The following is a 27362-nucleotide window of genomic DNA, read 5'->3' as shown; positions in this document are numbered from 1 at the left end:
TAAAACACTACTGTTACATGAGTATTGTTTATAACAACAGACGCATTAACTCTGGGGTTTCCAAACCAAGATTTGAAGTCTGTACTAAATGTTGTACTTCTCAATGGTTGATTTAACTTTCTTCTCAGTGCCAAGTCCTTGTGGAGTTAGAAAGGTCTTTCAGCTTCCTGGCATAACATTTACAGTAAGCATCCTCTCTGGCTCCTGGGTATGACAAAAGCAGAGCTACTCTGACAACGACAGCCTCTTGGGTTTGCTTCGTCTGGCAGCGGAAGGGATGGGCTGTCTGTTTTGGCCTGAATTAGCACTGTCCGTTGGGTCGGGGATCAGGGTGGGGGACTGTGTTGGGCCCGAGGAAGGGTTCACGGCAGGGGTTGAGTTTTGAGGAGTGGTGGGTGCTTCAGTTTTTGTTTGGAGAGGCGCCACCACAGGGGGGCGCTCTTTGGGCTTGCGGCCCCTCTTCTTACCAGTGGTGGCACCGTTCCTCACCTCAGCTTTGATCCCATTGTCCTCCGGCACTTTACTCTTGCTACTTGAGACCACTTGACTGGCTGCTGCACGAAACCAGTTCTAAAACAATGAGACACACAGTTAACGATCAACTCAATCACTGAAGAAGGAAAAACAGTTTTTCTACGGTAATTAGTAGGGCAAACCACCATGTCTGAAAACAAGTCCCAAAAGATGGTAATTATTTGAGATGGTAAAGCTGTTATGTTGTGGGAAAAAATGTTATTTTGTGTGTATAACATGTATATGTTACACATAAACAAGATCAGTATGGTGTGCCAACTTGTGCACTTTGCATCCTGTTTCCCCACAAGTTAGCACCTTGTTAGCACAAGATCAAAACACCGTCTTCTGTGACTCAGCAGGTTTTTACCGCATATTAACAAAAATTGAAATGCTGCTCATGAGAGTGTAATTTAAGTAATAGTAAATAGTAAATAATAGAGGTTTTTGAAGTTTACACTGAGACTGACCCACCTGTGAGTGTGTCTTGCTGATGTGGTACTTGACACCGCTCTCTGAACTAAACTCCTTCTGACAGATCAGACAAGTATACTTCCCCAGTTCTCCGCCACCCTGCAAAACACATACACACACACACACACACACACACACACACACACACACACACACACACACAGTATATATATATATATATATATATATTTACACGTTATTCAGCTCAAAACAATCTCTATAGCAATACATGCTTGGTGAATCTGCAGCCATTACCATTAACACCACAGCATTACAGTTTGTAGGTATCAGTCAACACCAGAAGTTAGAAATGAATATATGCATTCGTGTTGATAACATTTTTCTCATACCTTGTAGGGTGCATTGTATTGTGTGTAGGTGCAATAAACACATTTTTCAAATTGTTTTCAAATCCAGTTTCCAAAGTCTGTAACGTCCTTTATGACTCTTTTAAAACACATTTTTAGAAGATGCATGTGCTGCAATTTTTATACTATTTTATACATCCAAATGTCAGTTTAGTTAATTTTCTTTTAAATCTCTTTTTTGCTGTTCATGTTTATACAGTAGTTGTGCTATATTGCATAGCATTGTTTTTTCTTTCAGTGATGTGAGCATAAACAATCCTGACCTGGCTATGAACTAAAGTACGAATCTGGGTTACATTTCTGTGGGAATTCCATGTGTGTGTGTGTGTGTGCATTCTTGTTTTTACTCCAGTGTCTACAGAGACAAATGTAATCATGTTGGTGGCTTTGCTGCAGGTGTCTGAGTGTTTGTACCTGGCTGCAGTTGGCCAGGTGCGCTTTTAGTCCTGACACACTAGAATAGACAGCTTCACAGTTCTGAGACAAAAGAGAAATGAACAGTCAGTGACCACACTCACTCAATCCATATTCCTGTGAAATCAATAGCCTTAATTCTTAGAAACCTAGTGCTCAATATTAAGACAAAATAAGACTGAATCAATGTTTTGTTTAACTCAAATATGGAAAGTAATTTTATGGTGACACATGAAACCAGTCGACGTTCTTACTTCATTGCTGCAGCAGATGAAGCCCTTCTCCTTGACTTGGTTCTTCCAGGTCTCTAGTAGCTCTGGGCTGAAGTTGGGGAGGCCAGGACGGGTGTAGTTTAACTATACAAAAGAGAGACATTTATATCAGTATTCCTGGTAGTGAATATTTGAGTATGTGTATGGGGACATATTTATCTGTTGATGTCATTTTTTGTTTTTGTGGAGCCTTTTCATGGAAAGGTGTGCCAGTGCGTAATTCTTGTTCGTGCTTCGGTGTGTGAGTGCATTGTTCTTTGGGTGGAGATGTTTTCTTGCAATACACAATGCTGCCCTATGTCCGTACCTGTGCCTGTGTGTGAGGTGAGTATGCATGTGTTTATGTCTACTGTGTTCTACATATCTACTAGGAATATGAATCATGTGTGCTTAATGCATCCACTGTCTGTCCTCACCCTCTTGCTATCAGGCACCAGGTCATCCTTGATGCGGCGCTTGGTGCCCCAGTCTTTGGCCAGCTCATCCTCTGCTATCTCCTGTAGATGGAACACTGCCACCTGAGCCGATCGGCGCCTCACTCTGCCGCTGGGGGTCCGTTCAAAGTCATCCCCCTGGCTCTCTTTCTGTGCTGCTTTTTCTTTGTCTCGCTCCCTCTCCTTTTCCTTTTCCCTGTCTTTGTCCCTGGCTTCTCTTTCCTTCTCCTTTGGATGGCCGGATGGTGCTTTCTCGTGCCAATCCTTCTTCTCAGGCTGGCTTTGCTCCTTCTTGCCTACTGATGGAGACTCCTCAGAGACCACCTGGAGGAGCAGTATGACACTTCTTTGAATGGAAAATGTAGGTAAACTTTGGCTACTTATTATAGTGGGAAAAAGGCCTGTCAACAATAACTACTGTCTTCCATGATGATCTTACCCTCTCTTTGCCGGTGTTGTTGTTGGTGTCAGTGATATTGTCCTTGTTGTTGTTGTTTGTGGCTGTCATGGTGGTGGTGATAGTCGGGGAGTGTTCGGTACGCACATGGTAGTCTCTGCCAGCCTTGGAGCGGTAGGTTTTTCCACAGTGCTGGCACAGAAACACAGGCTTCTCATCGTCAGAGAACTCTCTTCCACAACGTTTCTGGTGGTACTGGTAGCCCATCAGACTGGAAAAGTGGGCTGAACAGCCCTGTATATGTGTGTGTGTTTGCACACATAACGTTTGTGTGATCATGTGAGGCCAGTGACAGAAATGAGACAGAATGAAAACACACATTAAGCAGGAAACTGGGTAAGCGGAACGAACTGTAGGTTTAATGGAACAACATTACTGCAATTGGTCAATATTTTGCGGTTACAGTTAAAAAGACAGAGAAAACAGGGAAACTGCTCATTTTTCAGTGTGAGGACATGTCACAGTAGAGAGTCTATTTTTTGCAGCTCTTTCTCTTCCTCTCTCTGCCTTTTGCGCTCTAGTGTGAGTAATGGGAAGCAGAGTGTTGATGTGGTTTTGGGCAACATGTCAAGAACAAGGCATAAAGGAAAAAGGAGGGAGAGAGACAAGGAGGCAGACACAAAAAGAGGAGCCTGAGGAAAAGGGTGAAACTAAATCGAAACTGGCAGATGAGGAGAGAAGAAGAAATGACATGAAAGACAGGGAAGTTGGACAAATAGAAATGAAGGACACAAGACAGCATGAGTAGTAAAGAATGAGAGAGAGGAAAAGAGAAAGGGACACAAGAGGAAAGAGAGAGTGCATACCTCACTAGGACATTTGATTCGTCCCATCTGTTTGAGCACTCTGCGCAGCTTTTCTCTCTCCTTGTGCTTGTCGCCCGTCTGGCCTTCGCTCCCTGAGGGCTGAGGGGGAACAAACACAACGTCGCATAAGCGTGTCCCACCACAACACCTCCCCCTCCCTCCTGACTTAAAAAAAAAACTAGTGATGAAAATGTGTTTTCCATCACGGGTGTTCACACAGTGCCAGGATCATTAAATGGTTTCATGGTGAGGCTGTTACTCAAGGCATGTTTATGACAACTGTCAAACTTGTGTGTTTTCACTCGAGTGTTGGCTGGTGCCAAACCCCAGCCAAGACCAGAACAACACATGGCAGGGCTGCCAGGGAGAAGAAACAAGAAGCAGGGGACTGGAGAGAGTCTGGACTTACTGAGGAATCCCAGTGGAGTGAACTTTGTGTGTTTTCTCACGTGTTAACACACAGAGAAAGAAATGACATGACACAACCTTAGCTTTCGGAAAAGGTAAGGAGATGACATACTAGACAGAAAGAGTACTTCACTTCACTTTGAGTAAATCATGCTCAAGCCTGCAGGAGAATAGACACCAGCTCAGCCATTGATTTACACTGGGGGGGCATGAAACTACATCAGCATGTATTCTTAATGCCTCTATCAGAAATAGAGAGAGAGCAAAAGAGCAAGCACAGGAGAAAGAGAGTGCGAGAATGGGTGGCAGTACCACAGTAGCAACAGCAACATCAAGGTCAAACTCAGTGGGTGAACCCTGTCCTTCTGTCAGCCCTCTATGTTTTCCCACACTGCACTGGAGCTGCGCCACGTGACCACACTGACAACACACTGGTCTCAGGGTTAGTGCAAAAGCCAAATCAACTCATATATTTATGCTTACAAGACTGGAGTACAAACTGCTTCTCATAGAAATGATAGAAATCAATAAGGGATTCAACACAAATGGTAAAACAACCAGCAACAACAACAGACATAAAACTAATAACAAAAGGAGTAAAATGAATCAGTAAAATCATTTTTGCAGTTCCCAGTATATGAACACACTTCTAAAGATACTGTGCCAACTTATTTGAACACTGGAAAAATACAACATCTCCTAGGCATAAGCCTTTATACCAAGAAAAACTCTTTTGTCCTGTCAAAGACACAACAGAACTGTCTTTTTATGAGACTTTATATGAGAATATATAAAAAATGTCCTACCTGCTCAAAAACATGACCCCAAACACACTACAACAATATATAACATAAACAACAATAAATAACTTGATGCTGTTAACTAGATATACAGGTGTAATAGTAGAAAATGAATCACTATAAAACAGAGTAATAATTTCTACCTAAATGCTAAGGGGGCGAAGGGTATGTCTAAGGATTCTGAGTGATGTGCTATCTCCTTCTAGTCTTTGATTTTTTAATTTACTGAGGTTTAAAGTTTTCTTGCAAATAGAAAAGAAAAAAAGAGCATGACACTAGTCAAACCTGCAAATGATAAAAGCCTTCTTTGATCAGCAACTATTTGAGTCTAGAGCACAACCGCAGACGGCAACACACTAACAGAATTAATCAGAATCACAATGACGGCTTTCAGCCTGCCACAAAAGTTTTAATTGTCTAATCTGATAAATATTGCAGGGAAGTTCAGTAGTTTGCTGAGGAAGATTACCTGATGAAACCTTTGAGCATCATAGTTTTAACACACACACACACATAGCGCTGTCTTTTGCTCTGCTGGACTGGAATGCCGCCAATAAGGTCAGGGCACAACAGTTCCAGACTGAAGACAAACGACGGTGTCAAACAGTTTAACTTGGCTGACGCAGATGGCATGGTCATCTATCATCACTATTAAAATGACAAACATACACACCCAAAGCCCCTCACACACATATAAATGCATGTGCACATGTATTATATACTATCGGAAAAGGTGCCCACAGAAAAAACACAAACACGCATGCTGCATGCCACAAGGTGCACGTACATTCATTAATCTTTCATGATACTTTTTGAAACAGGCAGCGTTGAATTATTCAGCAAACTTCATAGCAGTGTCATGATAATATCTTAATGAAGCTCTCTGCTGTCAGAGTTAAGACAGCTACAGAAGGACAGGTGAGCACCTCAAGGACAAGGATACCTATCTCCAGTTCAAATGTATGGTTGTTTACAAAAAGATCACACTTTTAGAGAAGGACATAGCAGCTGACAGTGAATATGCAACATAGACAAGATAATAATATGCATATAGGTAGAACACAGTGGATTTGCATACACAGAGTCTCAAGTGCAAGTCCGACCGCCTCCTGAATGGGTGTAGCGCTTTGGTGTGGTGTCTAGTAACTAACTTCCCTGTTCAGTGGGTCAGTGTGACAGTGGTGAAACATTAGCTCTCAAAGTCTGCAAAGCATCCTCATCTGGACTACTGAGTGATGGATTAGGGGGCAAAGATCAGTCAAAAAGAAAGTCAGAGTGTACCAATCATTGGTTAAAACAAGCTTTAGGAATTACAAGCTCATATGTGTGCATGTGTGTGTGCTTCTGTGGATGTACCTTGGTGGTGTGCTCAGCCATGGTGTGGTAGTTGAGGCCGGCCTTAGACCTGAACTGTTTGTGGCACTGCTGGCACTTCAGGGCATCCTGGAGCTGCGGAGGTTGAAGGCCAAACAGAGGATCAAATAACATTTCTGTGAAAGGAAGCTCACAAGAAACCCACTCTAGCTGGCTATACTCTTTATTGGATCTATCATATAGCAACATTTCATCTGTAACCTAATAGAGTTTTGTTATTAGCGCACAATTTTGGTCCACATAAAGGACAAAGGGCATATCAAGCAACTTTGGGAACCAGAAAAGCCAATTTAACACAAAGTGTTCCTTTTCGTAGATTTCTCTCCTCGCCTCAGTATTGATTTGAAGAAAGAGGTGTTTGGATGGTGAGTGACCCAGTGGTAATGTGGTGATTCTGTCATTGCTTAACGGCAGGCTGTCACTTTAATAGAGTCACACAAGCCACTGGGCCAAGGAGCCATTAAAATGGCTGTAGGAACACATCTCTCTGAGGGCCTAGAGGCTACTGCACCACTCCAGCTGGTTCGTCCTCAGGAAAAGCTCAATATAATGTAGTTGGACTAACTTCTCCAGTGCCTCACATCTACCTCGTTTATTACTATTGGCCACAATTGAGTGCAATGCAAACAAACCGCTGAAGTGTACAGTGTCCTTCCCCATGGTTAATTTCAACTGATATTAGCTTTCATACCAGAGCAAATGAGTAACGGATATTACAGGAGAAAACTGGTTGAGATTACTGTACTGAGATACTGCCTGACGCTATTTCTATAGCTTTCCAATCAATATCATTACTGTAAAGGCTCCCTAGACTCGGCACAATGGGGTCATACCTCAGGGAGAGGTATCTAATAACGTTGCAGTTATAATCCAATGTGGAAATTACAGCTCTGGGTTGAGAGAGCTTTATTTCATACTCAGAGAGAAAAAAAAATTTGTGGCTCACAAAAGTTGAGTCAGTAAATATGTAAACTGTTTTTTGTTGATATAATATATGGATTCCACTGTGGCGTTGGCTGCCATAGATCTCCATTCAGATAAACACATCATGTGTATTTCATGGTGTCACTGGATCCTGATTTAATCACAAACAGTACAGATTTAAGACTTCTTTCCAACTAAACCAATTCATGATGGTCATTATGAAGGGCCTTCATGTCTTACTCAAATTTTCAGCAGGCAGGCTCTTCCAGAGGCAAACACAATGAAAGCAGGCATGTACTGAGGCATTTGTCTTAACTATTCGGACAATTTTCTTTCCGGTTTCACAGCCGGCTCTACCAGAAGTTGTGACAGCACCCCCACCCCGCTCCCTGTCTGATGGACAGCTGTGTCGCCCACTGACCTTCTGGCAAATCTCCATGTGTTTCTTGAGGCCATGGATTGTTTTCCTGGTGACGATGGAGCAGGTGGGACACACCACTTCACCTCGCTCTGAGATCGCTCGCTGCCATTGAGTGTCAGGAACAGCACCTTAGAAACATGTGGAAACAGTATCACTGTCAGTTAGCCAATCAAATATTACTGGTATGGTGTCCTTACAGGTATAACATTTCCATTTGTTTTTATTTCCATTTCTCCTGTTTCTTTGTCTTACAATTTCATTTTATGCTTGAGTTAGCAAGTGATAATGTGTAGTGAGTGAGTCACTGTGTCACTATGTAGAATAATCCAAAGGTTCTTGATTATCACCAAGTATTGAAACGTTCAGGTACCGAAAGTTGGTGCTAAATGCTTCATCAGATTCACAGTCAAGTTATTCTTTACAGATATCACAACAGTGCTGTAACAATTAGTCAATTCACTGATTAGCTGAACAGCAGAAAATAGATTCACAACAATTTTAATTTGATCAATGAATAATTTTAGTGATCTCAATTACCCAACATTCATCAGTTCCAATTCTCAAGTTCCCTTTTTAATATTGTTGTAATTGTTGATTAGACAAAACAAGAACAACAATTTGAAGATATCACATTGGGCCTCGGGTTTGTGAGGGGCATTTTTCTGGCATTTTGTATGCTAAATGATTAATTCATTGGACAAATAATTGAAATACTAATGAATAATGAAAATTAAAAAATCAATATTTGTATCTTGTTTAGGCCTAAGAAAAGTTCTTGGAAGGCAGCATGACTTCATAACTTTTGTTTTGAAAAATTGCATTTTGTAGAGAAACAACTGAAACTCAAGTATCATATTTGCACTGGTATCACTGGTAACATTTTTGAATGAAGGCCTACAGCCCTACATTTTTTTGGGCAAATCGACTAATTTAAAAAAACGATGTAGGTGTTCACCAGAGCTGCTTGTGGCTGGGTCTTTCTTTGAGGACTGACTTGGAGTGTGTCTTCTCTGGGGCTCCTCACTGAACCCACTCCCCTCTGATCTCTTCGCACGGCCCGCCTTCAGCTTCTCCTCTACCTTAGTCATACCTACAACACGCACACACACATTCATACAGTCGTGGTAGTAATTAATACTCCCACTGAAAGTATTCAAGGTAAAGTGAGAGATACAAGCAGAGAGGGGCAGATGGAGGACAATGCTGAACAAGAGAAATACTCAAAAAAGGAAAGTTGATACTGTATATAAAAAAGAAAAAGAGGTAGAAAATGAGAAAAGGAGGTTGTTTTGAGTTATACTGACTCAGGCGGACTGAAAGAGAGCAAGTGAGAGCAGTGAGTCCTGCAAACTGTGGATGAATTGTTAGATAAGAGATGATAAGTAGTTTACAGCCCTGTGTATGCTAAATGAGTCACTGAACATTTTGGGCATATGAATGAGACAGAAAGAGAGAGAGAGACTGGAAAAGCTGTGTGTAAGTGATGTGTGCTTGGTGAGTGAGTCACTGATTCATTTAGCCGGATATGAAACACCTCTACAGTTGCCACATTAGCACTGTTAAAAGACCAGTAGCATTGATCAGCAGCAGTAGGGAGCATTCACAATCACTCAAATAGCCAATCACACGATGGAGTCAATTTCTTTTGAACGAGCCCACAAACAACAATCCTCATGCCTATCTTCAAGCACTGGTAAATACATTATGTTTCCATTATTCAGTGACTTATCATTGATTACTGTATTGTCAATAATCAATGATGAATCAGCCAGCACATAGTAACAATCTCTTCTTCTGATCTTCATTTAATTTTGTTAATATCACACCCACAGGAGATTACTACACAAGGTTGTTTGATTATTATGGGCAAGCGTTCATAAGAAAACACGGCTTACTGTCCACAACAGCGTGAAGTGAGAGCAATTTACCTTTCAATCCAAATGTTCCAGATATGGAAGGCTGCTCTCCTGTGAATTTCTTAGGCGTTTTCTGCTTCCGTCCTGGCCCAAGAGAAAAACACAGAGCGAGGAACGGTCAAACACATACAGTGCAAGAATATAGTGAGAAGATGCATTACAAAAGATATGCTGTTATCTTACTGTGCCTCATTCGCTCTGGGTCTTCGTCAGGGAAAGGAGGGGGAAGGCTGCCCCCCTCACTTTCGCTGCCCCCTGCATCAGACGACGTGCTTTGGGACTGCGACTGCTGGGACTGAGGCTGGACTGGCTGGGACTGGTGAATCTGCTGTGAAGGCTGGCTGTGGCTGTGCTGTTTCCTCTCGTTCCTCTGGTGGGCCAGCTCCCCGTTCTGAGATGGCGTGGACACCTCGTGGGTCTTTTTCACTTTGAAGAACACCGGAGAGGGGGGACTGTTCTCCATGGGCCTGAATTCACAGACCAGGGGAGGGCAGTCAGCATTATGATGTTACTAACACCATTATGTGGGTCAGTGTGGGTGGGAATTTAAGCTCCAGTCACCTTTTCTTGGTGTTGGACTTGATGGGGGTCTTTTGAAGCTTTGGCTGCTCATCCTTGGGCTCCATACTAACCCTGTCTGGGTGGTTCCACAGCTTGTGCTTCTGCAGGCGCACCTTTGTGGCAAACACTGCCTCACAGTAGGGACAGCCGTGACTCAGCTTCTCGGCTACAGTGGCCTGATACAAACAGAGACATGAGGAGAGGGGATTTAGAGTGAGCTCCCTCCATACGCAAAATAAAATGACAGTGGGTAGCTGTTACTGGAAGGCTTCAGTTGACAAATTACAGGTTCTTGAAACAGCCCAACAGCTCACATATGGTCAATAATGGCTAAATATTTGGGGTGTGAGCATTATAAATTCTCTGGACATTTAAACTAACTTTACAGGTCCTTCCTTTGATGCTTTGATATCTTTACTGTGATCTGTTAAAGTCTACTCTGAAACATAAGGTAGAAATAGCCGCATAGCAGGAAAGAACAGAGGTTGACTCACCCCCTGGCAGCGTTGATAGTGGTACTTGACGCCATAGATGCTGGGAAACTCTAACCAGCAGCCTGAACACGGACACTTAACCCTGGAGCGGCGCTTAAACTCTTCCTTCCATTGTACTATCATATGGGCCTGCTCAGGGGTGAGGAAAAGAGAGTTCAATACAAGGATTATCACTATACTGTACTGCATAATGTGCATATTCATGGGGAGCTGCCTACTCTGTGCAGGAAAAATGAAGCCCACTTCAATCACCCACTCAGTTCAAAGAGAGATACTCACAGGGATGGTTCTCAGTTCCTGCACTTCTGCTTTAGGACGACCTTTCCTTTTCCCCTCTGCTGGCTCATCACACACCGGACCTTGCGAATGAGAGAGAAAAAACATTTCTGAGTTAGCACAGAGCACTGCCAGTGCTTCACGTTCATGAAATAGAACATTTTAATTACAAGGGGTAACATTACGATCACGAAAACTAGACGCATTCAGATCTGGCATGTTCTTGATCTAAAGCACGACAAGTTGCCTTTGATTTAGCACGTCTACGGTAGATATGTTCTTGATATTTCACAAAGCTCCACAAATATCCAACTTTAGTTAAATACCTCTTTCAAACCTCCAAAATCACGGGAATCCACTCACACGTTCAAACTAAATATGGACATGAGCACATATGATGAAAACAAATGCAGCGGTAGGTTTGAATAGTGTGGGATTGTTAGAGAAACAGAGGGAGAGATAGTGCATACGTGAATGAGTGTGTGTGTGAGAGAGAGGGCAGTGTGGGTAAAAGCCTTGTGGTGAGCCAAATAGATCAGCTATAAATCGCAAGCACCAACGTGAACCTCTGACACAGCACACAGCAGACCGACTGCCTCAGCTTTCTCCCTCTGCTCTCTATTGCTCCCTCCCTCCATCTTTCATACTGCTGCTTTCCTCTTTCATTGCCCTGTGTCTAGTTTTCTCACTTTTCCTTCCCTTTCCTCCCCACACCCTTCCTGATCTTTCTCTTTCTCCATGTGAACTTCAGAGGACAGGCAGTGCACTGGCTCATTACTGCTCTCTTCTCTGCTACAATTAGACCCCTGCACTATCAGCCCTGCACTTTATTTCCTCTATACTGTGTTGGTTGAGAGAGGGAGGGAAGATGATGAGTGTATGCATGTGGAAGAAGAGGAAGGGGGGGTGGGGACAAGGGGGGGAGAGGAGAGCAGAGGATGCTGAGGGAGAGAAGAGAGAATTGCAAAGGCGTATGACTTCTTCCTCTGACCAAGCAGAATACTGAATGACAGTGCTGCAGGTAGGAGCTGAGGCTGCTCTGCTCTTCAGAATGTATATCTTTACATGTGCTCTCAACTCCTCTGCATTGATCTGGCAAGACCGGAGCGCGGCAGCAGAAACAAGGCGAGCAGAGCAGACAGAGGTGCTGCTAGAGCCTATTCAGTCATATCAGATCTAGAAAATGTCAAAGGGAAACTACTTGAAGTGGAGATGATAGTCCTTTGCTGAGAAGAGGAATGCAGCAGTGGTCTTGCATAGACTCTCTTTTGAATCCCTTTCACTTCCCCACGCTGAGGAACATGACACTGTGTCTGCCAACTGCTTTCTTCTCCTGCAAATGTATTGACAAGCGGCGACAGGATTGCGCACATGCCTGGTGCATCCCATTTGTGGCAGGGCCCAAACTGGATCAGAGCACTCTGTGTGCCTACCAGGATTATAAAAAATGGTTGGAGGATTTTTCATCAAATAAATGAACTGACTTCCTGCCATCGCTGCTCATATAAAAACAGGTCATGCTGGCAAAAGGATAGCCTTCGATCCAAAAGAAATCCCATCTCCCTATGCCAGTGATGTTAATGTGTATAAAAACACACCCCAGGCCTAACCTACCATGACCTCCCCTTTTCATTCACCCTCTGTGCTTTATTACACAGTATCAACTTTCCCCTTTTTCCCTCATTTGTCTTCTTTTTGTTTCTCACTCGAGCACAGACACAAACACGGGCTGACGGATTATATGTAATCTTTTACTTCAGATTCGCAATAATAAGGTAGAAGGAAAATAAGGCGAGGCCGAATGAGATTGAATGAGAAGTAGCACGGCATTGCTGGCTGTGTTTGGGAATAGTTCATGACACAAGGTGTAAACATGCGCATAAAAGTGCACGCTGATACACGCAAACAAGTACACAAAACCATTACCAGTGTGTGTGTGTGAAGTGTGTGCATAGATATGAGTGTATTAATATTCTCCAGGCGACAGAGCATTTCTCTATTAGTTGTCTGGGTAGCAGCTGGAGAGGTGATGCAGTCGGCGGTGCAGCTCTTGTGCTGAGGAGGAAATTGAGCATGCATTCTAATTCCTGTCTTAGAAAATAAAGGTCTTGTAAAAGAAAGGCATAATTAATGTATTCTACTCCTGGGAAAGATATGTTCTTGTTGCTATGGGAATAAGATCTGCTTGTCTTAGTTACCACTATCAGAGGCCTCTTTGCAGTAAGCAGAACAATTAGGCCCACATATAGAAGACTACAATGCCAATAGACGTGTACACTCACAAGCCGAGGGAGTGCAGGTGCAAACTTACTGTAAAAATGAAATATACAACAGCAGACTTGTCTTTCCTAAGGGTGAAATATGCAAACACAATAAAATGTGTTCAATATCTTTTACTTTGCTTTGCTTGCTTGAGCATGGGTTGCACTCTCTGTTGCTCAGACGTTTCCAGCAATCACAAGCATTGTCTTGGTATGAAACAAAGCAGGCTCATTGTGTCAAATCTAAACCGCCGGTTCTCAGGCACAGGCCACGGGGATAAAACAGCTGTTCAACTAATGTCAGAGTATGACTCGCTCCCAGCTGTCTGCAACTGTTGCTCCACACTGGTTAATCCTGACAGAGGAGAAGAGAAGAGAGGAGAAGAGGAGAGAGGAGAAGAGTCAGGACCCAGGAGTGCTGGCAGCTGCCTAATGATCTCAAATAACCTCTGAGTTCTCCTAGATACGCCTGCAACTGCTCCCCCTGAGTGCAAGGGCGCACACATTACCCACAAACACACACACAGAACAGTCATTTGTTTTCCTCGACAAACACTCACACAGGAGCCTTTGTCTGTGCCTGCACAGTAGGGTTTAGACATACTGTAGTTTAGAAAGACAACACACACAAATTCAAACACCGCTGACACAACTCCATGAAAAAGAAGACATAGTATCACTACTCCCTCAATCTCAACTGACAATAGATGGAGAAACTGATACACCTGGACATGCTGCAGGGTAAACACACTGACAGAGTGCAACCATCTCCTGAATGTGTAAGCTATCCTGGTTTACAGTGAATGCAACCACTGGACCTTACTGGCATCTCTGTTTTTTACTTTTTTGCTTTTAGGTTTATCCATTGTGTTTTACTTCCTCACAACTTTCCCCTCTCTCACAGATTCTCTGTTTAGCGGCACGTCAGCACTTTGCCACATGCACACAAACACCTCCTACTACTTCCTTTTTTCCTATGATATTTTTCATCCTGTACTCTATTTTCCTCCCTTCTTTTACACACACAGTACAAAACTTCCCATCATATACGCACCTCTCTTTGGAGACGTCCCCATAAATCCCTCCCAGTCAGGCCTGATTCCAGACAGTGAGTAAGAATAAGAGGAAGAAGAAGAAGAGAGGTGGAGCAGCACCAGAACAGTCTTGCCTTGCTACCCAGACACTGACTAACTGAAAGAAAACCAGACTCTCAGTGAGTCTGGCTCTCACTCTGTCTTTGTTTTTTCCTCTCTCTCTCTCTCTCTCTCTCTCTCTCTCTCTTCCTGCCCTCCCCCTCTCTCTTTCTGTATAACTGTGTATCTATGCTAATCTCTTACATAGACACACTTGTTGACACATGTAATTGTTATCATTTCTATTTAAATTTCTTTTGAACCAATAAGCATCATAATCTGCTGGGATCTTGTGTGAGCTACTTGCATCAAGTCACTTTCTATGATATTTAATGGTTCTTTGAGTTAGATAATGACGCAATGGGTTAAACTTTGGGGCTAGACATAATGGGCAACATATCTCCTATGAAGAAGGTATGAAGATGCTATCTATTTCATAAATCTGTTTCCCCATTTTAAGTCCAACTGGACATTTGCAGGTACATTTACATGCTGTTTAATGTGCTGAAGCTGAGCAGGTAATTAGCTATTTAGCCTGCAAACTGATGTTTGCAGTGCACTTTTCACAAGTGAATGTTTGGTTGCTTGTTCAACAAGCAATTGTGAAGGACAAGATGTGTGTTCATGTCTGAAAGTTAGATGAAAAGGAAAGCTAGTGTCGTTCAAAGTCTGTGGCTTTTGTGTTGTGTAGCAGGCGATTGTTGGCTCTGTGTGATTGTCTGTTCTGCCTACGATAGAACGCAGAAATGACTGCCTTCTGCACGTTTTGATTGGATGTATCAAAATAAGGTCTCCATCTACGTAGATGCAGTGTGTGCTGTAGCAGAAACTTCAGGAGAAGCAACAGAGGAAGGATCCCTCTTTTAGGATGGACAGTCACGCAATAGATGTTGCATGTACAGAATAGACCAACATAGCAAAATTACAGTGTAGATAATCAGGATGACAAAATTATAGATAGAGTGTAACATATATAAATACCAGCATGTATTGTGACAGTATATCCTTTGACACTACTATTGGGGGTACCAAAGCTGTGAATTTTAACATTACTGGCTTCAATAGATCTATTTGTTATAATAATAGATAATTATTTAACTGATTTGTACTACTCTTACAATAAGATCTTACTAAATAACTGGTAATTAGTGCCCAGACTAAGAAGAGTTAGTGTCCAAAGCAAAAAATATTTTCACTCCCCTCAGTGGTCTGAAGCACTGCAAAGGGAATCACTTTGTGAAGAGGCACACAGACCTGTGTTAGGCTGTCAGTTTACTAGCACCACTAAACCACACTTAAAGGAGCCAAATCAAAGAAAAGAGCTCAGACCTGAGATTCCTGCTACATAATCTGGTGACTCACAGTACCTCGACAGCCTCTTCAGACCTGCATTGATTTTACAGCCATCCACATCAGCTGCATGCTTCATATTATTGGAAACCTAATCTATTACCTGATGCCCATTTGGCCCATGGCCAATAGTGTGTTTAGTGACATCCAATCACAACAGCTTCGGATGACTGGCCACATATGTGGCCAGTGAATTCCTGGGGGATGATGCTGATAGGTGAACTGAAAGCGAAGCAAATAAAACATTTTTAAATGTAAGACTGACTGGAAAGGAAATAAAAAAAATATACATAGATCATGGTGGAATTTGTCATTCATGCACTGAGGCATGTTGTGGTATACACATATACCAGCAGCAATGAAAAAAGGCATGTGTTTATGCAACAGCACATACAGTATATGCGAGCCAGACAGACAATGCCTGCTCCAGACTGTTTGCGGTGCCCTCCTTATGGACAGTGACTCACCAACTCAATCTCTCTCCTCTCCCATTTCCCTGAACTCCTTCTCATCTGCCATCCTCAAGCCTGCCAAATAAAGGTGTGACAAAGATGACAAAGGACTCTCCTCAAAACGAGATGCAGCATCAGGCTGAGAAAAACACCAGAATTCAATTTCATCCCAAAGCAAACATTCTCCGATCTATAGCTCTTTATCGATTTTATCTTTCGGTATTTCACCAATCTGGAAGACTCAAAGCATCAGCAGGAGAGAACTACAAAATATAAGAAATATGAGATGTGAAGAGAGTGAGGATGGGTGGTGGGGATAGTGGGTGGGAGTAGGGTGAAGAGGGTTGCGGGGATGGAATGGAAGGTGGCAGGAATAGTGAAGCTGGAGGCCCGGTGATTCACTGCTGCTGATAATACTGCCTAATAAGTTAGACAAGGGAGAGATGAGGAGTTTGAGGGAGGATGAAATGGAAAGGAGTGACTGTATGTGTGGAGAATGGGACAACAAACGAGAGAGAGAAAGTGGGAGAAAGCAATAGGAAGAGCGAGAGATTGCTGCTGAGGCAAATATGCAGGGTCAGCAGTGTGGGCCTGAAATGAAGGTCCTGCAGTCAGTATAGTGGACTGTCATTTGAAAGCACACATGCACACACACAGACATGTAAACACAAACAATAATAGCACATTTAACATTCACACAAAGCCACACTCGTGTAATCCTATGCAGACCTTCCATATACTGCAGCACCAACTCCGGAGTACCCACCTCCCCATACACACAGCGTGCCCAATGGAAAGATTGTGCCCTGGGATCAGGTAGGGTACTGTACCACTCTCCATCAAAGAAGGAGGATGGTCACACACACACACACACATACACATACACACACAAGCCCAGACTCCACTCATTTATGCTTGCATTAATGTTTGCCTAATTTCAGGTCTTGCCTGAAGCATTTGCCAGGTCAGCATTAGCTCTGTCCAAATACTTTCACTGTAGGTTCGTTTAGCAGCTCAGACCGCTGGTGTAGAAACAAATGACTAATCTAGGGCTCTAATAAGATGTTAATATGAAAGAAATGTGAGAGCAAGAAAAAAAGAGAGAGAGACAAAGAGAGGGAGAGCAAGTCACCCTCAAAGGCCACATCCTTTCCTGCTAGTTGTCTGGTGTGGCAAGGTGACAGCTCAACCACACCGCTCTAGGAAAGCACACAAACCCAATTTGCAGTCTTTGTTTCCATGTATAAAAGCATAGAGGGATTTTAGGAAACCACTAGTACAAAAACAGTCCAGCCAGACAGGATTTCTTCATTGTTACATCATGCAAAGTTTCCGACTAGAACATTTATCGACGACCAGCATGAGAAGTGATAATACAACGAGGTTTAACAGTCCAAAGTTGCAGTGGACATGGAATGAAAAATGAAAAACGACCAGTGGGAAGAGGTCAGATAATGTGGTACCTGGTTATCTGAAGAGTACACAGTGTACAATGGGCATAAACTGAGCACAAAAACTCCACAGGGAGCGTTAGATATTGATGCCTTTGTTTTCCCAAACCGAGGCTCACATCCCCCCTGGGAAAGACGAGCTAGTGCCAGGCTCATTATGATTAGCACTGTAGCATTTCTCCTCATCATTAGCTTTAGAAAGCTCCAGCCAGTCACTGATGAGTAATAAGCTAAGGGGGCCAGATTTGGGAGGACGGCTTGCTGTTTGAAAATGTAAAGCATTTTGATGTAGACAGTGTTGGTGTTTTGCTGGAGGTGCTACAGAATGTCAAATCACAGTCAATGAACACCTTCTTGCTTTAGCCTCACCTACATCTGAGTGAATCATAACACACGCCAGTTATGTTGCAGTGGTTGGGGAATACAAATGCCATTTTAATCGAGTGCCTATTTTAAATTAAAATGTAAATATTTCTCATGCATTTCTTATGTTCTGCTTTGTGCCTAAATCAAATCCTACTGTTCCAGTAGGTTCTGCGTCTGTTCCAGTAGCCTTGTGTTTCCCCTTAAGGTTGCTGGATGTTCTTAGAGAATCTTCAAACCTCATAATCACATAAAACTCCACTGGCAATGTTACCAACTAAGCCTCTCTAAAGGCTAGGGAAACCCCTGGTAATGTTCCAGATAAGAGCAACTTTCCAGCCAAACAAGACAATTCTTCAACTACAACATAGTGGAATGTAGATTCTTATCTTGTGCAATCAAATTGTGCTGGAAGCTGTCCTTTGAACAGACTTAACAAAAACAGTCTCCTTAGCAAAGACGTGCAGTATCGAAAACACTGATATAATTACTGTACCGGTATTTATGAGAAGCTCCACTTTAATGAGAGTCATAGCGGATCAACTGTGGAAAACGAAAATGAGAAAGGCAAGCAGAAACAGTAGAGTCTAAAGTTACCAGAAAAAGTCCCGTGAAGACCAGGACCAAGCCACCATCATCTGTGATAGCATTATCTGAACACGCACACACATGCACACACAATCATTGGAGGTACTCATTAGTGAACTTAAGCCAAGTGTGTTTCTCTATTCTAGCCTTCAGTCTCAAGCGCAGAGCCCACTACCAACTTTGATTGATTTATAGAGACATCCTGTTTATTGAGTAATAAAAGTATTAAAAAAATCGATAAAACATAAGACTCTGAGAGGCTGCAGAGAAAAACCTGTCATTCAAATACACTGTGGTATACTACAATACATTATTTAAGAGCAAAAACAGCACATCAGCCGACAGCCTGAATACAGCGAGGAGTTGGAGACCATACTGTGAGCCTGTGTTATACTGTTAACTATCAGAAGATTAGGCAAATAAAGACATCAAATTAAGACAATTCAATAAATGGCTTCACCACCACAAAAAACTGCCCCATGCTTTCCTGCACTCTCAGTTCTGTCTCGCAAAATGAGCTTTGTATTATTGTCCACGGCATGCACACACATACATACTTGCACGCACCCACACAGGCATGCAAATCCAGCCTACAGGGCTGAATATTAACAGGGAAAGAAAACAAATTGAAGCACCTAGTCTAGTGTGGGTGCTGTGTGTGTCTGGGAATGAGAAGCTATTTTGTAGCAACCAAAACAACTGGGTCATATTAGAACAGCCCCAGTTTTCCAAGTCTGCCCGACTCTATTAACAAAGTCATGATGATCTGCTGGTTATTGGATTGAAACATAATTCCCCAGTCCGGCTCTCTCTTTCCAAAATCTTCCATCTCCATCCAGATGGCTTGGGGTTTCACTCATGTCAGTGCTTGGCACTGCTTGTTTGTTTGGTTTTCTCACTGTAAGGCAGTCTGAGGAAAAATGTTGTAGTTTCCAGGCCTTCTGTGGCGAGAGGAGTAGAATTACATTGAAGCTGGGGAACCATTGATTCTTCGTAAAATATAACCCATTCAAAAAAGCAGCAGGGACAGTTAGATGTATGGTATGCTGATCAAATCCCTGAGAAACAACATTGAAATTCGGAACAGCTAGCCTGTCCATGTCCAGCCAATGGAATGTCAATTGGACACGGAGACAAATGTTCAAAAGCACAATTCCAATCATCACATATGTGTTAGTATGTCATGTTGTATGCAAACGTCATCCTAGTATCAGTCCAAGAGCAAACCTGGATCACACAAACAAAAGCCGAGAAAGTTCCCACATTTGAAACGATCTGTGAGGAAACACTGCATACATCTAAAGTCACGCACTGTTTTCATTCAACGAGGTGCGACGGCTCATCACTCACTATGTTTGTTGTTGTTTTCAGGGCCTGGAGTGGTTCTGACAGGCTCCTGGGGATGTCCATGCTTGGGGGTCCGGCCCCTTGGCAGCCCCGATGAGGACAGCTTCCCAAGCCTGGGGCCGCTTGGGCTCTCCATGCCTGCAATGGTAGTTGAGGGGGTACAAACACACAGGAGAGATTGAGAGCTAGAGGCAATACTGGGATGCTTTTTGCCGCTCGTTAATCCTGTTCCTTTGCTTGTCATAACATGATTAGCAATGTCCACGGCATCAATAGCTTGTGATGATGCCGTCTCCTTGTTCTACAATGCACTTTTTCGTGTCGGCCATCGGTGCTATTGGACTGAAGGTTGTCTGAGTGGAGGCACACACATCATCTGCGGTGGTAATGAGGGTGTGACCTTCTATGTTTCATTTCAAAATCAATATTCTCACTTACACACTAACTCCATGCTCTGCCCATTAGACGAAAGGTGAGTCAAAGAGAGAGGGGGGGGGGGTACGAAGCTCCTTTCCCGAGCAGTCCTGCCTTCTTTCTTCATTATGAACACAAGAGATGAATCTCTTCATCAGGTCACGTGGTCAGCAGGTTTTCTTTTGCTTTCAGTGAGGGCTAATCCTCATTTGTTGACTGCTAGATAGATTTCACAGGGTATATGTCATGCCACCATCATCCATAGTAAGCCTATATGTCAGTTTGGGGCTCTGTACTAAATCCTGAGTCCCTATCAGCATGGGACAGTCTAATGGATGAAGGCTGACGATTGCTAATTATGCTAAGTGGGACTGATGACTGTCCAACATGCTTTCTCTTAGCACACATTCATGTCACTCTCCTAATGAAATACAACAGCACACTAAGGGTCACTCAGTGTGGGTCACTCTAGTGTCTGTTTATGTGCCATGGTATTCACTGTGCATTGAGCGATGATGGCCCATCCATCACAGCTATAATATGCTCACAGTTTGCCTTATAAGTTTCTGGTAAGTGTTACTTTAAAAAGGCACGGTGAGCTCGCAGCACGATGCAAGTTGCAGAAATATTGCACACACACCGACACCAGACGCCTTCCTGTTCCTGCATGTGTCAGAGTGTGAAGAGATCTACAGAGTAGCATTTAACTACTTAAATAAACAGATGTGGTGGTGAGAGAGATAAAGACACAGTGAGATAGACTGTTGAATTATCACTTTAAAGAAATTGTATGCTTGTAATATTTAACTGTGAGTTTCACTAGTGACCTCTATACTTTTTGTCCACAATGAGTTTTTATTTCATGTGTTATAAATTGCGCATTCTTACAACACTCTTTAGGATGTCACACTTTTTAGTTTTGCTCTGGCATTTGTACAACATCCCTCAGTTTAAAAAAACAACATTGCAGCTGGTGTTTTCATAAAAGATTCATTCTACACGTAAACGACAACCCTACATTACCATACATTTAGCTAGACACAACAAAACCTGGTGACACCCACTCACATCTCCTCACACAATCTGCTGACAAACCAACCTGGAAATAAGTATTTTAGCTCCGCACGTGGCACCCTGCCATGCTGTGTGTGTGTGTGTGTGTGTGTGTCAACTACAACAAGGTTACAGAGTTTCCTACTTATGTGGTTAAGAAGAAAATCAAGAGTGCTACACTTTCTTCCTCCTGCTCGGCCACACCTACCTGAACTGTCGGGCAGACACCCAGCACTAGGGGCCGGGTGGCCCCGGGTCACCCACGTGAGGGAGGAGGGGGTCAGGAGACAGGCACCAAAAGTGGGCGTTTTTCCACCAATGTTATGTTACATGGCAATCACACCTGCTGTGCGTCAAGGACCGGTCAGACCGGGGTTGGGGGGCCTGATAGGAAGCGGACAGTCGTCACCGTCGTCCTGTCCCCCCACTCTGCAGACGACGACGAGGTGGAAGAAGAAAAAAAGAGCAGGGCAGGAGAAGAGAAATTACAATTTCGTCTGTACATGAAAAGAAATCCTGGATACTTTCACCTTATTCCCAGTTTCCAATAGCCTTGCCCCCCTCCTCCTTTCCTGCATTAATATGTATACCACGAGGCACTTCTTCAACCTCTGTCTTCTCGTTAAACACTCCAGAAATATTAGAAATAGCCAGGAAAAGATAGGTAGGTCCCCGACTCCTTGAGGAAAAATATTAGAATACGGGATGGTTTATATAGGCAGTGAAGCAAAATGGCGACTTTATTACGAAGGAGGAGTAAAAAAAAATCCTTGCGCTGGCTGGAGCTAAAGGGAGGCACAAAAATATGTTTAGTGCAGTAATTTCGACGGCTGCGAGACAGTTGGTTAGAGTAAAAGAAAACGAAGCGAAGGAAAATCAGCAGAAACGCAAAATCTCGGTCGGTTTTGGTACACTCCTCGGTTCCTTACCTCGGGATTATTTCGGTTTTTTATACGGATATTATCTCGGCGGCCGTGTACAGTATTACAGTAATGTGTGTTGGGTCATGCGCGTATCCACTCCACCTTTGACAGTTGCAACTACAGTCTTGAAGCAACTTGCAAACTCTCGCGTTATTATTATCTATATCGAGCAGATTAATATTGGGGTTTCTGTCAAATAAACCCGCTGCTATACCGGCTCGTGCTGCTCCTCCGACGTAACGGCGCTCGTCCCTGACGAAAAAGGGTCAGGGCTTAAATTCCTTATATCAACCTTCGCCAAGTATTTTAATCTAGTTGCTGCTAAATGATCTCCCCACGCGTCCTCCAGCCTATTGCAGCTTTACCAAATCAGACAGGGAAAATTATATGAATTATAGTCCAGTCTGTGGCAGGCGATTCTTTGTCATTGCCTTACTGTAGGCCAGTGCTTTAGTCAGTCACTGCAAGTAGCCCTCTCCAAAAACCACTGGAATAACAAATATGCCACTAATTTGTGAGTTTAAAGCGAAAAGCTCCAAACAACAGCTAAATATGGGCTAATAAATGTGTTCAGCATGGCACTCTTAAAACCAGGCTTTTATGATCATCTAAAACACAATCCCGAAATTCAAGGTCAATATTAAGGCATAAGCTATTAATCCTATTGGTGTTAATAGCAACAATGCATAGGCACACAGTCAATACCGTATTGGATTTTTAATTGCTGTAGCTGCAAGTTGACTACAGGCTATGTGCACACTCCTGGCATTTCCCCATTTAAGCCAGCTAATAATAAATATTCAACATATGGTGTGAAGCCACATCTCCCTTGTATCACAGCTCACTAAATGAATCATTCATGGCATCACTGCCACCTCACTCGGTTTCAGTAAAACAACAGAGGGTCTCTCTTAGTCTTTGATTGGTGCCAGTCATCATGACCTAATATTTCCTATTAGTGGAAATCATCTGAAAGCATGATGTAATGTAAGTGTAAAAAACACTGTTTCCAGCTTTGCCAGTGGAGGGCAGGAGAGCCTCAATTTTTTGTTCCAAGTTTACTGGTCTGTATCGGCCCACAGTATCACGTGTGCTTAAATAACCCAAGATTTGTTATATCTAATGAATATCACTTTTTAATCAGAGGTTTTCACACATTGTAACACAATGACACTAAGAGCTACACGATAAGAGTATAACACATTTCTTCATGTCAGTATGCACAAAAATAAACAGTCAGAAAGATGAGAGAAGAAAGTATTAATTAACTTACCTGAAAATATCATTAACTTCTTAAATACAATGCCATGTTATTGCAGACTGTGATGCTATGTCTTAGTTTAATATGTAAGGAAAATATATCATGCCACTGATTATTATCTAATTACAACATTAGACTATGTATTAACAAGTTAACGTTTAATTTTATTGTTGCAACTGATGAAAGACAACCAGATTTTTAATGTCTAATCAAGGTTAGTCCGCATTAGTCTTCCACTAGGGGGCAGTGCTGTACTGTGGTTTGTCAGGAGCGGCTCTTATGGAAACTTGGGCCCCTGTATCATCTTAGTCACTTTGAAATGTGTAGATGATTTTCATGGTAATGTCATGTGTGTTGGGAGTACTTTCAGCTGGTTCGTGACAACTGCCATTCTCCTGCGCAGTATGTCTGACTGATAAAGTGAAATCTTCCTCCTATTCTCTTTAATGGTTGCTGATGAGTAGTTCACACGGGGCCTCGTTTGACCCGTGATTAATCCTTTTACCGTGGCAGTGATTTATGTTCCCACTCCTCCTCTGCTGAGTGAGCAAAAGGCCACTTAATGTTTTTTAAAAGTGGCCAGGTGGAGTGGTCTGCGCCCTAAAAGGCTCTTGAAGAGTCCATCCAGCAGGTGATTGTATTATTTATCTTTTTGACCTTCTCAGTGAAAGTTGAGTGAGCACACATGCACCTTTTCCATACTGACTTGCTTTGTAGTGGTATACTGAACATTAACACTTGGGCGCTGGCCAGAAAAACGACTTGTCTTCAGCTGGTTATGCCACTGAGCAGCTGCTTAAGGGCTCCTCAACAGTAGCAGATGAGAGAGGACAGAGTGTTTCTCATTCGACTCCAGTGCTGTCACAGGACTGAGATCCAGCTGATCAAAGCCACAAGCGGATAACAATAAACAAGCTGAATGGAGAGCCTCAGCGTTTGGGTGTTTTAGAGCATAATGACGAAAGACAAGCTTTCAAAAAGAAAAAGGCACTTAATAGTAAACAGTCACCAATTAACTGCACCATCCAACCATCTGCTCCACGGATTTATTCAGGGTTGAGATGGCCACTGTTCATTGAATGTGTTTATCATACATGTGCCTTGTTATCAACTGGTGAGATGCTTCATGTCTCTCAGTAATTGGATCCCAGTGTGTGTGTGTGTGTGTGTGTGTGTGTGTGAGAGCAACAGACAGGCACAAAGTATGTGTGTCTCTTTAGACAGGCAGCACTGTTTTGTATTCACAGAGTTAAGAGTCGTGACTCTGAGTGACAGGTGCAACTATGAGACAAACACACTTTGTGCCAAATATAATGTGCAATCCTTGTAATTCAGACTTTTATATCCACCTTCGCACTAGCTATACTTTCTCTCAAATTAATTGATGAATAAATTAATTAATTAATGGATTAATTAATGATTTCAGCAAAGCAAGAATGTGGAAAAGAAGGGGGAAAGAAAGAGAAACAAGTATCCACATGAGCTGTGCAGGATTTCATGGTTATGCCACAATAGGATGGACGTTTGGGACTTGGGAATCACTTTTGCGCCACTTAAATTAAACCAGTTGGGTGTGTGTAAAAAAGAGAAAAAAACACAGCGATCTTGTAGTGTTTCAGTATGCTCAGTAAATTATATTAAAACATTTTATTTCTAACTTTTTGAATCCTTTTTCAATCATATTCTACTTCCGCTAAGTGTGTCAGAGAAGCATGGGGGAAAAAATGAATGATGTTGTTCCCAGGAGGGTACGGAAGTCTGCGTTAGCCTAAATTCACACATGGCACACGTTAATACAGTTTAAAGTTATACATAGGTTCCATTAGTGTATACACAGCTTATCCCTCTGTGACTCAATGTTGTGACAGATGAAAAACTAAAGAAGGAACCCTGTTACATTTATTTTGGGATTGTCCAATGCTAGATTTATTTTGGTCTAATGTTTCTGAATTTCCTATGTGTGTACTTTCCCTCAGAGACTAGGCTATTTTCATCAGCTTCGATGACGGGAACACTGCCAGCCAAAAAAAAAAACAGAATCTCAAAGACTGGGAGACAACAATCTCACTTTGTTTCCAAAGATGGTTACAAGAACGGATTTCTGTCATACATTGGGAAAAACAATGAAATGTTGAAATGTCTGTCCATGTGGGAAAAGTCTTGGGCTCTGCTTCTACATGATCTTGAGACAAAATAAATGAGGGTTGACCTTTTTCGACACATGAAATCTTCCTTATTAATTTATACTTATTTCTGGTAAGGGATTTTTGTTCCTTCGATGTACCATTTGTATGAAATGTGTCCCTGTGTTTCAGTGTGTGCTGACCTGACTGTATATTGAAAACTCAAGAATAAAAACAATAAAAAAAAACATTATAGTAATACAATGTGAAAATCAGGACCAACAATCTCAATTAGTTTATTCTAAAAAGACAGCTTTCATCACGTTCCATACCACACATCTTCATATCTGTAAAGCAGATAAATATGTTTCATTTTTCCTTTTTGCATTTCAAACCGTTCATCAATCATCTGACAAAGTAAACCAAACGTGTTAATATTTACAGTACATCAGGTAATCCAAAAATAATACAATGTGTTTTCTGCCTTTTAACAGTCAATTCCTGTACTTACATTACCAAAAGACTCCTTGTCACAGCACAGACGGAGGGATGTTGTAAGGGGATGTTTTGTTTGTTGGAAGTTTATTTATTATTTAATTAATCTATTTATGTGACTTAAACATCGTCATCATACATAGCTTGTCTGCTGCTGTCCGGAGTGACAGCAAAGGTGCCTGCTTCAGTCACGCTGGGAGTCTTGCATGTGGGTAGCTGTCATATTGTCTTGATTTCTGAGCACTTGAAATCACAGTTTCACACCAGGGACAGAAAACACAACAGAGGCGTGTCCCTTTTGTTAGTATTTGTGTGCGAGAGATGACATACAGTATACAGTAGCGCACACAGAAGGACAAAAGCTACGAGGCGGGAAAATGCTGCCACTGTAACAGCCAAAAAGTATATTCCCCTCAGCAGACACTCACACTTGCATCCCAATTTATTAAAAAAGATTTCTCAATATTTACCCCTTGCAGTGCTCCTCCTCTCTGCCTTTTATCATTTAAATTATTGCTTTATCAAGCATAGACAGTCAGTGTCCTCGGGATCCACTCCACTAATAAAAGACTAAGGTACTGTTACAGTATACACAGATTTACGGTGTATGTTATTCTACAACGCTCATACTGTATATATATATATATATATATATATATATATTTCTAATTTCTCACTGACATACTGCAGATCAGTCACAATACAAAAAGACTGATTGTTGGAATGACATTCAGCTTATTGTTGATCCTCCAAACCTACAATTCCAAAATTAAAGTCCTGAGAGGAAAACGCAGTGTGACCTGTGGATGAGGAATTGATTAGGATTGTATTGGCATTAGTCAAATGCATTTAAGACCAGCTCTAATTCCTTGTGAACAGACTCAGTGCTGTAGCTTCATTTTAAATCTAGTGGCCAAACGGTGGCGCTGCATGTAAATCTATGTTTACACCACAATACTATCCCTCATCTACATGTTTTCAGTCACTGGGTTCAAAGGTTGAGGTGATATAAAACCATGGAAAAGGATTATTCATGTAATGACCTTAACCAGAAGAGAGAGGGAAACCTGTGGACTGTTTGTGCACATGTATGTCAAAAATAAACCAGAGTGTGGTTTTTTCACTGAGGTTCTGTCCAAATTGCCCAATCAGTCCGATCAGAATGAGACAGGAAACCAAAAAGGAGATTTGTTGTAATCAAGCATACGCCAGCGACAGGCCTACATCATCACTAGT

General features: G+C 42.3%; 1 protein-coding gene across 1 annotated transcript; it reads right to left on the bottom strand.

The window, feature by feature from the left end:
* znf512b (zinc finger protein 512B) lies at window positions 1–21629 on the bottom strand. The gene is made up of 17 exons (XM_070910808.1): window positions 21533–21629; window positions 19861–19995; window positions 10916–10995; window positions 10637–10765; window positions 10143–10318; window positions 9765–10048; window positions 9594–9665; window positions 8621–8755; window positions 7666–7793; window positions 6303–6395; window positions 3739–3837; window positions 2915–3166; window positions 2458–2799; window positions 2024–2125; window positions 1770–1832; window positions 988–1086; window positions 1–570 (listed from the first exon to the last, which is right to left on the bottom strand). The coding sequence occupies exons 2-17, from the start codon at window positions 19991–19993 to the stop codon at window positions 226–228; spliced, it is 2532 nt and encodes an 843-aa protein (XP_070766909.1). The 5' UTR covers window positions 19994–19995; window positions 21533–21629; the 3' UTR covers window positions 1–225.
* Between the last annotated feature and the right edge of the window lie 5733 nt (window positions 21630–27362).

This window comes from Enoplosus armatus, chromosome 8, assembly GCF_043641665.1.
Source record: "Enoplosus armatus isolate fEnoArm2 chromosome 8, fEnoArm2.hap1, whole genome shotgun sequence".
Classification (NCBI taxonomy): domain Eukaryota; kingdom Metazoa; phylum Chordata; class Actinopteri; order Centrarchiformes; family Enoplosidae; genus Enoplosus; species Enoplosus armatus.
This window is presented reverse-complemented; position numbering and strand designations above follow the sequence as displayed.

Excerpts from the sequence above, each read along its gene's own strand:
- znf512b (XM_070910808.1), bottom strand. The coding sequence starts at position 19,993 with ATGGAGAGCCCAAGCGGCCCCAGGCTTGGGAAGCTGTCCTCATCGGGG. Across the intron at positions 10,319-10,636 it reads ACTATCAACGCTGCCAGGGG|GCCACTGTAGCCGAGAAGCT; the intron begins GTGAGTCAACCT and ends TGTTTGTATCAG. Across the intron at positions 9,666-9,764 it reads CCCAGAGCGAATGAGGCACA|GACGGAAGCAGAAAACGCCT; the intron begins GTAAGATAACAG and ends CTCTTGGGCCAG.